Below are 12,909 nucleotides of genomic sequence, written 5' to 3'. Positions count from 1 at the left end.
CCACCAACAGTTATGCTGAGCTAAATTAAAAAATTCAAGTTCAGGAACTGGTTTGGTAATTGTTTCCTTATCAATTGGCGCTGAAATAAAAGTACGTTCAATATTTTCCTTGCCTTTTTACCCAGAGCAGTTTTAATTTTTAAATAGTAATGCAATCCAATGTCTACTGTGGTATTAAACTTTTCATTAAATTGTCAAACTCCCTTAAGGAAGTTTCCAAATACACCGTAAATGTAACCAAAATGTTACCATTCACAAGTTTCCAAACTTTTTGTGGTTCTCGTTAATGATGCCCATTACCTTTCTAACCCTTATGTTGGTGTCCATCGCAAGTTTCATCTAATAAACTTGAGTGGTTACCTTAACTAAGGCCAACTATGAAACCCTTGAATCTTGTAAATTGAAGATAATAGAATAACTACCAAATATGGAAATAAAAGACATTTTAGACAAATAATTTACTTTTAAAATGTGTAAGTTCCAAATAAAAAAATACTCAAAATTTGCTTTTTAGGAATGTGAAACTCCAGTTTTAGGTTTTGAACAATCTATGGGAGTGCATATGTGAGGAATGTAGCTACTGATGCCAATGGGAATACGTTCAGATTATTTGTAATCCACACAAGTGAATTTAATATTCATCTCCATCTTCAATATCTTCACCATCAGCAGAATCCATACCAACTTCTTCATAGTCTTTCTCAAGGGCTGCCAAATCCTCACGGGCTTCTGTGAATTCACCCTCTTCCATGCCTTCACCCACATACCAGTGGACAAAAGCACGTTTTGCATACATCAAGTCAAACTTGTGGTCAAGACGAGCCCATGCCTCTGCAATTGCAGTTGTATTTGATAACATGCACACAGCACGTGACACCTTAGCCAAATCTGCTCCAGGTACAACAGTTGGTGGCTGATAGTTGATACCAACCTTGAAACCTGTGGGACACCAGTCCACAAACTGAATGGTGCGCTTTGTCTTAATTGATGCAATTGCAGCATTAACATCTTTTGGTACAACATCCCCTCTGTACAAAAGACAGCATGCCATATACTTTCCATGCCGCGGGTCACACTTTACCATCTGATTGGCAGGTTCAAAGCAGGAATTTGTGATTTCTGCAACCTGAAAGCTGCTCATGGTAAGCCTTCTCAGCAGATATAACGGGGGCATAGGTAACCAAAGGGAAATGGATCCTTGGATAGGGAACCAAATTAGTTTGGAATTCAGTTAAGTCAACATTTAAGGCACCATCAAATCTGAGAGAAGCTGTAATGGAAGACACTATCTGTCCAATCAGACGGTTGAGGTTTGTATAGGAAGGTCGTTCAATATCCAAGTTCCTGCGGCAGATGTCATAGATAGCTTCATTGTCAACCATGAATGCACAGTCAGAGTGTTCAAGGGTTGTGTGGGTTGTCAAGATGGAGTTGTATGGCTCAACAACAGCAGTAGCAACCTGTTGGGATGGAAAAAATAGACATCACAGTGAAAAGCAAAACATCCTTTAAGAAGGCACAAGAATTTTTTTTTTTTCTTTTTTTTTTTTACCATTTCAACGCTGAATTTCAAAATATCCAGTAAAACTCAAACTTTCCTTTCCAATGTGAAAATTTCTATGGTTTCAGTCCTACAAATATCTACCCACTACACATACTGAAATGCCTAAACTTCCTGTGCATACAGTGGGTAATGGGATAGCAGTGAACAAAACCCCAAAACTTTCCTAGCTGGTGTCATACAAATTCTGATGCAACAAAAATATTCATAAGTAGACAAATTCCTCAAAAATGCCATGTTTTATCAAGTTGACATTTTTCATGGATGTTCATTTCCTAGATAGTAAGATGAACAAGTGTTATATGCTCAAGTTTATATCTCGCATCCATTCCCTGTGGTAACTTCCCTCAAGGGGTTGACCATGGCAAGGCAGTCTTCTTAACTTGCAAACTCCAGTGCAACTTACTTGCCTTTAGTGCCACACACTTAACATACCAATGGCAGAGGGCAACTTTACAAATGTTTTCAGCAGTTCCTACATTATGTTCCTACCAACTACTACCTAGTACATCCATCTAATATTCCTCAACTATTTCTATATGAAGCTCTTGCAAGTTCCTAATAAAATCTATTGCTCCTACCATTTCATAAAAATGTGGGTTAGCACAGATTCCACCAAATGAAATTTAGGCAAGAATGAGCTGTGCGAGTCAAGTGTTATGCTCGACAAAGACTTTGTGGACAAGCCATGCATGGCTTGGGCAGAAAGAAAAGATGGCTACATGGGCCACAGATGTGAAACAACCACAAAGTGTTGGCACACTATGCAGCTGTTAATAACTCCAATACCCAGGAAGGTAGGACTAGTAATATACCTCCCTGGTCAGAGGAAGCTTACCCAGTACTTTTACCACTAACCTAATTGTTCAAGTTACTTTATATGAAATTCCTTTACATGGATCCACCCTAGCATCAGTGGTAGGTGCGAGTTGGTAGGCAGCCAATGATCAGGGAGGTATATCACCAGCACTACCCGCCTGGATATCAGGAGGGTTATTAACATTTGCTTAGCGAGCTCACACTTTAGTGGATGTCAAGTTGCACTCGTCTGACATGTGGACTACTTTCTGATCACAAACATAAAAAATCTGATATCTCTGACAAAACATCTCGTTCTAGATAACACTAGATTTTCCTGCATAGCATTATGCACTAGCCCTGCCTTTGAGCAAAATAGTAGCAGTTGATAGTAGTAGATCAGAACATTTGTGCAGGATTATTTGGTAGAAACAATAAGGAGGAGCATTAGATAGTCATTAGGAACATTAGACAGGAGAATCGGCAAACACTGCTAGACCCGCCCTCTGCCAGTGGCCTGTTAAGGGCGAGGCACTAAAGGCTAAGCAGCATTACTGGAGTTCTCAGTTATGGTATGAATGTTGCTGCAATCAACCCTTTATGGGAATTCCAATTGGAACACATGTCAGATATAGATAGTATCTCGGTTTCCTTAACCCTTTTGCAACAATCAGTCCACTTTCCATATGCCTAAACTTTTGCACTGCACAATCAACACCATACTCCATAGCTGCAAATGAAGCAACATGCTGACACATGCTGTATCAACTTACCTGAGGTGCAGGGTAAATTGCAAATTCCAGTTTGCTCTTCTTTCCATAATCAACTGACAGGCGTTCCATCAACAGGGAAGTAAAACCAGATCCAGTACCACCTCCAAATGAGTGGAAAATCAGGAAGCCCTGTAAAATAGTGGCCAATAAGGAAACGCTAAAATGCTGTGCTGAAAATGTTACCAACAATAACTTTACACATGTTAAAACCACCAATAATTCTAATTGGCCAACTGTCTTTTTTCAATTCAGTAAGGGATGTGTGAAAGGATCTACTAGTGTTATGAATTTGGTTTATCTTAACACAATCTGGATTTACACAAAGCTTAATGCCCACAAGCTGAGGTATACATGACCACCTTTATAATCTTTGCAGACTAATGAATCACACACCCATGCGACCTGTATACAATACAAAGGAAAAAAAAGGGGGGAGGGGGGTGGACAATGTTCAAATTACAGTACATGTTTGCAAGTGTACAGGTCAAACCATTATACCCTAACCAATTGGGAGGCTGATTAAGAAAATGGTACCAGAATTAATTGGGTCAAGTTACATGGAAAGGCTAAAGGCTCAATGTAACAACCTAGGAAGAGTAAGGGGTTACCCAATTTCAACTTTTAAGTTTAGGTTTGCGGCAGGGGTGTGTGATGTCTCCATGGTTGTTTAATTTGTTTATGGATGGGGTTGTTAGGGAGGTGAATGCAAGAGTTTTGGAAAGAGGGGCAAGTATGAAGTCTGTTGGGGATGAGAGAGCTTGGGAAGCGAGTCAGTTGTTGTTCGCTGATGATACAGCGCTGGTGGCCGATTCATGTGAGAAACTGCAGAAGCTGGTGACTGAGTTTGGTAAAGTGTGTGAAAGAAGAAAGTTAAGAGTAAATGTGAATAAGAGCAAGCTTATTAGGTACAGTAGGGTTGAGGGTCAAGTCAATTGGGAGGTAAGTTTGAATGGAGAAAAACTGGAGGAAGTAAAGTGTTTTAGATATCTGGGAGTGGATCTGGCAGCGGATGGAACCATGGAAGCGGAAGTGGATCATAGGGTGGGGGAGGGGGCGAAAATTCTGGGAGCATTGAAGAATGTGTGGAAGTCGAGAGCATTATCTCGGAAAGCAAAAATGGGTATGTTTGAAGGAATAGTGGTTCCAACAATGTTGTATGGTTGCGAGGCGTGGGCTATGGATAGAGTTGTGCGCAGGAGGATGGATGTGCTGGAAATGAGATGTTTGAGGACAATGTGTGGTGTGAGGTGGTTTGATCGAGTAAGTAATGTAAGGGTAAGAGAGATGTGTGGAAATAAAAAGAGCGTGGTTCAGAGAGCAGAAGAGGGTGTTTTGAAATGGTTTGGGCACATGGAGAGAATGAGTGAGGAAAGATTGACCAAGAGGATATATGTGTCGGAGGTGGAGGGAACGAGAAGTGGGAGACCAAATTGGAGGTGGAAAGATGGAGTGAAAAAGATTTTGTGTGATCGGGGCCTGAACATGCATGAGGGTGAAAGGAGGGCAAGGAATAGAGCGAATTGGATCGATGTGGTATACCGCGGTTGACGTGCTGTCAGTGGGTTGAATCAGGGCATGTGAAGCGTCTGGGGTAAACCATGGAAAGCTGTGTAGGTATGTATATTTGCGTGTGGACGTATGTATATACATGTGTATGGGGGTGGGTTGGGCCATTTCTTTCATCTGTTTCCTTGTGCTACCTCGCAAATGCGGGAAAAAAAAAAAAAAAAAAAAAATGTAAAAGATCACTGAAGTGGACAGTGACATGTTCTACAACACATGCAAGAATAGAGCAAACATGAAAAAGTTGCACAAGAAATGTTGAAAATTATATAAAAAGTACTTTTAAAATATAGGAATGGTGGATTGGGGGGTGGACGGATCAGTTAATCCCAAGCACACAAATTTAACGTGAATGACTATGTTCAGGAAATGGTCCCCCAACAAATGCAAAACTCACTCCCAGGAGTTACAAACAATTACAGATGAAATGCCCGATTACATATACTGGTAAACAAATAGCAAATTGCACAAATTTGTCATACATCTTAATTTCAATCATGTTCGTACTTGAGGCCCTTACAATTTACACCCTGAACACTGCACAACAGGAAAATTGCATTACCACTAACCCTTAAAATATGGTCAACTTCATACAAATATGCATGTACTTATAGTAGTTGACATGAGAAGTCTCTGCCTCAAGGAAAAGCAAGCCATAATTCTATGCATCTTTCCACACTAGTTTCCCAACACTACAGTAAACTTCTTTCCTACAAATTTATTTATACCAGGAGATAAAGAAGTTTAAAATCTATGCTCATACACTATTATGGGACAGTTAACACTAACATGAATAAAAATTCACTAACAAACTCACACTTCAATCTGTAAGCCTGAAAGTAATCCAGAAGAAACTTTCTAGACTGACTAATGCAGCATCACCTAAGTTTAAGGCACACAGCACTGGTTAACTGTCTCACCCGCTTGAAATAATCTATTCTAGTAGGATTTTCTAAGGTGGATATGCCTGTGTCCTGCATATTGCAACCATCTCCAAATGGGGTTAAGCGCAATGATAAAATTAAGCTGACCTGAAGCCCTGTGCATTGATCAGCCAGCTTGCGAATCCGATCAAGCACCACATCTACAATTTCCTTGCCAATGGTGTAATGGCCACGAGCATAGTTGTTGGCAGCATCTTCCTTGCCCGTTATCAACTGCTCTGGGTGGAAAAGCTGACGGTACACACCAGTCCGCACCTCATCTGAAAATTACAAGATGTTAAAATAATTGTGCATCTCAAGGTATAAGGAGACAATACCTTTGCATTTCTCTTACTACATATACAAGGCAATTCAGGATGGATGCACAATTCCAATATGTATCATTTTCTAAATGGAATTAATGCCTAGTTAGGCTTACTCGACATGCACTTTGATCTGTTCCTACCTTGCTAAGGCATTAAAAGGAAATATACACACAAGCATCCTCAAACCTGTGTAATTCTGTAATCAGTACAAAATTTTATCCAAAGATTATGTATATCTGCAAACAAAATCTGCTTTACAGTTATGAACTCGATCATTCATATTTACTACATCACAAACTGCAAAGGAAAAATGTATAGTATCATACTTTATAATACTATACATTTCATCCATGGAAAGGTCTGTGGGGCCTGGATGTAGAACTGGTTTCGGTGTATTACACAAGAAAGCTAGATACAGTATGAACGAATGAGGCCTTTTTTGGTCCGTTTCCCTGATGCCACCTCCCTGAAGCATGAGGTAGCAACAGGAATGGACGAAGGGAGGCAAGTATGACTATGTACATGTATGGGCAAGTATATATACGAGTGGATGGGCCATTCTTCATCTGTTTCCTGGCAATACCTCGCTGACGTGGGAAACGGCAATCAAGTACAATGAAAGTATTTCATCCATATAATGCTTAAAAAAAAAAAAAAAAAAAAAAAAAAAAAAAAGCAACATTTACTAGCACAAACTTGAAATTGCAAATACAGTTATGCACCACTGAAATGATGGTTTCATAATAAACTGCCTGTAATTCATAAATCAACCTTCACATTCAGCAATTTCACACACTTTAATCACAAAAATAATATAAAATCTGAAGGGAAAATAGTCCAACTTAACCATACACAACAGACTTCTCAAACAAGCAGCTGATCCAAGAATGTTTACACAAAGCTACAAAACCAGTGGAGAATCTTAGTTATTTCCTGCCAATGGATAACCTAACTTTCCTTTGAAAGATCTGTACGCTTCAGAATAAGCACTTCCACCAAAGTGCTACTGTAATCAAAGCAATATTATAGCACGTTCTGGAAAATGACAAAGAAAGATCCATGGCACTGTAGAAACATGCATAAAAAGTGTTAGCACTAACATGTATAAAAAAAAAATCAATACATTTAAATGTGGCAAGCCAAGATCTAAATCATCATGCCCTAGGATAATATTTGAGGCTATTGTATCACTTTGTCCATTCAAATTCCAGTTATTCCCACAATGGAGTTACTTTCCCAACCTAGTCTTCACTTACAGTGTTAAATACATCCAATACTTACCAACAACAGAAGGTTCAAGGTCAACAAATACAGCCCTTGGGACATGCTTTCCCGATCCAGTCTCGCTGAAGAATGTGTTGAAGGAATCATCACCGACGCCAATAGTTTTGTCAGAAGGCATCTGACCATCAGGCTGGATGCCATGCTCCAAACAGTAAAGCTCCCAACAGGCATTGCCCATCTGCACACCAGCCTGGCCCACATGGATGGAGATGCACTCACGCTGTGGAAATGAAAATTCTGAATTCAAGGAACACATCTTGTTGCCGTGATCAATCTCAAACTTGAAATATCTAATTCATCCAGCTAATAAATTTTCCTGAAAATCTAATAGTAGCTTAAAGTTACTTTAAAGAAAAAAATGCAGGTACTGAAGTGTCAATACTTCCTCCCTATACTGCAAATATATCAAACGTCGATTTAAACATCTAAATGACTGCTTATTTACATGACAAAATTTACAAGTGCTTAAGTTCAATATATTTGTAAAAAAAAATTCATTTCAAAGCAGACTATGAGCTATATTTTTCCTTCTATTCAACAGATGACTGAAGAATGAAACTATTCTATTCAAATTACAAAAACACCCATTTGCCATTACAAACAATAATGGTTAACATTTTCAACACATGGAAAAAAAGGAGCAAAACCACCATTCAAAAGACTTCAAAAACCATCTCTGCCAATCTTGAGATAGTCCATATAGAAAAGGACTCTCCAAACATCCCACACAGGAACAGACCAGCAGCAACCCATCTGACACCAACAATGAGGTTATTGCATATTTTGCTTTCACATCAGTTTCCCTTTGCATTATTAGCTTGCAAGATGAACAGAAATAAGCAATGTCCCTGAGAGTGGTGAAAAAGTAAATATGAATTAGTATTGTGAAAAAACTCAAGTTAAAGGCAGATTCTGGTTTATTGGATGCCAGTGTATAAAGAATAAGGAAGAGTTATCAATAATGAAAAACTTCACAAAAGCTTATAATCAATATGTATCAACTAGGTGGCAGAAAGAAAAAAAAGATTTCCAATCCCTACAATTCTGCAAATATTTCAAATATGACAATTACTAAACAAATGAAGTAATTCCAAGAACAGAAAATCCTGATTCCCAAGCATTCATTCTCTAGACGTAATGTATAATGCACTAACATCAGAGCCTCCTGTCCATAATCAGGTCCTACAAACATTTAAGTGGTTTGCCCCAGCTTTTTATTAGTCCCTACTGACCCACATTTGCTTTATCCCTTTACTTAGTGATCAAGCCATATACACCTTACACCCTCCTGCATGTTCTGGCCCCAAGCACTCAATTCTATTCATCCTTCAACCTCCATTCAATTTTATACCCTTATCTCCAATCTCACACCATCTTTCCTCCACTTCAAACAACCTCTACTCACTATATATATATATATATATATATATATATATATATATATATATATGTTTGAAGGAATAGTGGTTCCAACAATGTTGTATGGTTGCGAGGCGTGGGCTATGGATAGAGTTGTGCGCAGGAGGATGGATGTGCTGGAAATAAGATGTTTGAGGACAATGTGTGGTGTGAGGTGGTTTGATCGAGTAAGTAACGTAAGGGTAAGAGAGATGTGTGGAAATAAAAAGAGCGTGGTTGAAAGAGCAGAAGAGGGTGTTTTGAAATGGTTTGGGCACATGGAGAGAATGAGTGAGGAAAGATTGACCAAGAGGATATATGTGTCGGAGGTGGAGGGAACGAGGAGAAGAGGGAGACCAAATTGGAGGTGGAAAGATGGAGTGAAAAAGATTTTGTGTGATCGGGGCCTGAACATGCAGGAGGGTGAAAGGAGGGCAAGGAATAGAGTGAATTGGAGCGATGTGGTATACCGGGGTTGACGTGCTGTCAGTGGATTGAAGCAAGGCATGTGAAGCGTCTGGGGTAAACCATGGAAAGCTGTGTAGGTATGTATATTTGCGTGTGTGGACGTATGTATATACATGTGTATGGGGGGGGGGGCCATTTCTTTCGTCTGTTTCCTTGCGCTACCTCGCAAACGCGGGAGACAGCGACAAAGTATAATAATAATAATAAAAAAAATATATAAAAGCACACCAGCTCTGCTATCCAATCCATACTCTTCTTGGCAAACCGCTCTTGCTTTATCGTTACTCTATCCAACCTCAAGCCACATTGTGCTCAAATTTTTCAAAACGTCATCCTCTGTATATTAATAAACGTCTCGTATAAAGTCAAAAAACTTGCACCTTCCATCAACTATTTCTGCCCTCCTTAGCAGTTCCCTTTCGACATTTTACTCAATGTTCCCAAAGCAATCCTTTCCAGATATTAACTCAAAAGCTCCCAAACAATCTCCCCTTCATACATACTATGACAACTACTTACAGGGTTCCATTCCACACCAGTCTCTAGGACCACCAACCACTTCCTCCAAGCTTTCCCCACTCAATCTAGCACCCTACTAACCCGTTTCTGCACGGCTCAACCTAATAACCTTATTCACATTTACTCTCAACTTTCCTTTCCCACAAACATTACTAACCTATCTATATATATAATGTCCCTACAATCTGCTAAATGTCATCAGCAAACGAAGGACAACCTTGGCCTCCATCAAACATAACATTCCTGCTTCTCTTCACGACCCTAGCATTTACCTTTCTTACAAACCCATCCACCATTTCCCTGCCACAAACCCACCTTCACCTGGTGCAATTCGCCCCCTCTACCTACTCGCAACCACGCCTTACATCAAAATCGCTTAAACATCCTATATTCATTACATCCATAATGCTTACGCTCTCATGAAACCTTATTCCATACAATATACATACATAGTTTCTCATAGCAATTTCTCGGTTCAAATACCCGAGCCAAACCTCAACAGATACACGTAAAATACCTATGATTAGATCTTTCTTCCTCATGGTACAACATGCATTACACCAATCCTCATCCAATCTTACGTATTATATATATATATATATATATATATATATATATATATATATATATATGGTTACACTAAATTTGGAAATTTAAAAAAAATACCATTAAAGCATTATTAGTAAATTCATCATTGAAGGTTTGAGTTCCGTAACGGAAATGAAGCCGTCAAGGGGTCACGGCGAGGCCGACCATGACAGCGGGATGAACGGCAGTGGGAGGCCATGCATGGGTGGGCAGGCGGAAACCATGCCCGACCTATGAACACCACACATTTACTACGTCGCAGAAATGGAAAGCAACACATAGTAATTCAGAATATTCCATACAGATGTGTAATACTGGAAAGCAGCTAGGAAGACAAATCGCGTCGGCATGATTCGAATAAAATTCTAACCGTTGTTAGTCGTTGATAGAATAATTAACGCAAAAACATGTACAATAAACCAACTGGTTATGGGCAAGAGGTGTTTTAAACACATTTTTTTTTTTTTTTAAAAAAAAAAAAAAAAAAAAAAAAAAAAAAAAAATGAAAAAGATTTTGTGTGATCGGGGCCTGAACATGCAGGAGGGTGAAAGGAGGGCAAGAAATAGAGTGAATTGGAGTCATGTGGTATACAGGGGTTGACGTGCTGTCAGTGGATTGAAGCAAGGCATGTGAAGCGTCTGAAGTAAACCATGGAAAGCTGTGTAGGTATGTATATTTGCGTGTGTGGACGTGTGTATGTACATGTGTATGGGGGGGGGGGGCATTTCTTTCGTCTGTTTCCTTGCGCTACCTCGCAAACGCGGGAGACAGCGACAAAGTATAAAAAAAAAAAAAAAAAAAAAAAAAAAATATATATATATATATATATATATATATATATATATTCCTCGTCCTTTGTGTAAACACAAAATGAGGTAAATACTGATTTTCATTCAGTGAAAAACTGTCAAGGCCACTCGTCAAGGTGACTGCCTGAGATAATCAGGCACGTCAGCACTCCACCAAGCATATCGTCGCCGTCCGTTATGAGGCTGGAAGCCATTTCGTGCAATATGAAATTTCTTGGTTAATTTGAATGTGGCTTTAAAGGTTACACTAAATTGGAATTTAAAAAAAACTACCCATTAAAGCATTTCTTAAATTCTCATTACAGGTTCTGGTTCCCGTAACGGAAATGAAGCCCGTCAAGGGGCGCCGGCGAGGCCACCATGACAGGCGGGATGACGGCGTGGGAGGCCATGCTGGGTGGCACGGAAACCAGCCCCACCCATATGAATCACCCACCACATTTACTACGTCGCAGAATGAGACAGCAATCACATACATAATTCACATATCACATACAGATGTGTAACATACTGGAAACAACCGAGAAAGACAAACGCGTCCGGCATGATTCGAATTCAAAATTCCTACCGTTCTATCATCGTGTAGAAATTTTAACGCAAAAACATGTACAATGACCAACTGGTTATGGGCAAAGTGTTTAAACATCAGGCACTTACCATTTTGAAGGTTTTTAAAGACAGTAAACTTGAAGGAGTCCCTCTCACAGGATCAGTTTTGGGTGTTCCCGCAATTGGATGACGTGCGCGGGCGTTCCTCTCATATATATAGCCTCTGGTCACATGATGTGCGCAGCATTTCAAATCTTGGTTCTGCGCATATTTGGGCGGGATTATATCCAATTTGACTTTATTCATTTGATTGAACCTAAAGATGTCTACAGTTAACATTACAATAACGAAATAGCAATCACTGTCAGTATGAAAGAGAAGCATCGTTATAATGTTCTAGGAGTCAGAATTTGAAGAGTAAAGTTGGTTAGTTGGTTTGTTACGGGCTTAAGACAGAGTCAACGTTAAGCCACATCCACCAGCCGAATATATTTCTACGCTTTCAAGACCATTGGAGTATTCCAACACCAAATACATAGTGTGTATGTGGCATTTGAATATAGTAAGGAATGATCAATATCTGTCCAGAAATGGCTCTGCAGTAACATACTTCACATCTTTCCGTTCTGAATCAACAATTTACTCTATTGGATATATATATATATATATATATATATATATATATATATATATATATATATATATATATATATATATATATATATGTATAATTTTTTCTTTTCGACAAAATATAGTAACGCGTAATATGGCAACACACTGATGCTCTCATCTGCGCGAAGAGGAATAGAACAACGCTGGAGGTTTCATATTATTGCAGTCTCGTTTCAGATAGTTTCGTTCCACATGAGCCAGGGTTGCTTTAGGTTAAGTCGTGTACGTAGTTTGTTTAGGTGATAGTAAGAAAATGTGCTGATGCAAAGCTTCCAGAAACTGGACATAGACAGCTGAATGGTGCTTAGTATAACTACTTCGCCACAACTCCCTAAACTTGACTATTTTGTGAATTAGGTTATAACATGATAAATACATATCTTTTGGAATACCAAAGTTTACAACCAAATTATGCTGACGAATAGAAATTTGAAGTCTTCATTAATCCCGAGTGAATCATATTTGATGTAGCAGCTTATGTTTTAGATTGGGTAAATCCTTCTCAATGCTCAGAAAAGAGAGGCGCTTGCTGCATACTGACGCACCGCCACAGAAGGAATATCTATGAAAAAAAAAAATGGACATGGTATTTGTCTTTGTTTAATACACAAAATAAGAAATTTAAAACTCCCAGCATCCAGCACTCCTACGGTACATTACTAAAAAATCATTTTCCC

At 39.1% G+C, this 12,909-nt stretch overlaps 1 protein-coding gene across 1 annotated transcript; it reads right to left on the bottom strand.

Annotated features, from left to right (window-relative positions):
• Window positions 1-443: 443 nt before the first annotated feature.
• LOC139748594 (tubulin alpha-1 chain-like) lies at window positions 444-11,881 on the bottom strand. Its single transcript, XM_071661704.1, is given in 6 exon segments — window positions 444-1,132; window positions 1,134-1,460; window positions 3,133-3,261; window positions 5,727-5,899; window positions 7,226-7,448; window positions 11,669-11,881. Coding segments are annotated over 6 exon segments (1,551 nt in total). The 5' UTR covers window positions 11,867-11,881; the 3' UTR covers window positions 444-631.
• Between the last annotated feature and the right edge of the window lie 1,028 nt (window positions 11,882-12,909).

The sequence above is a fragment of the Panulirus ornatus genome, chromosome 5 (assembly GCF_036320965.1).
Source record: "Panulirus ornatus isolate Po-2019 chromosome 5, ASM3632096v1, whole genome shotgun sequence".
NCBI classification, from domain to species: Eukaryota; Metazoa; Arthropoda; class Malacostraca; order Decapoda; family Palinuridae; genus Panulirus; species Panulirus ornatus.
The sequence above is the reverse complement of the archived record's forward strand: the minus strand, read 5'-3'. Positions and strand labels throughout refer to the sequence as shown.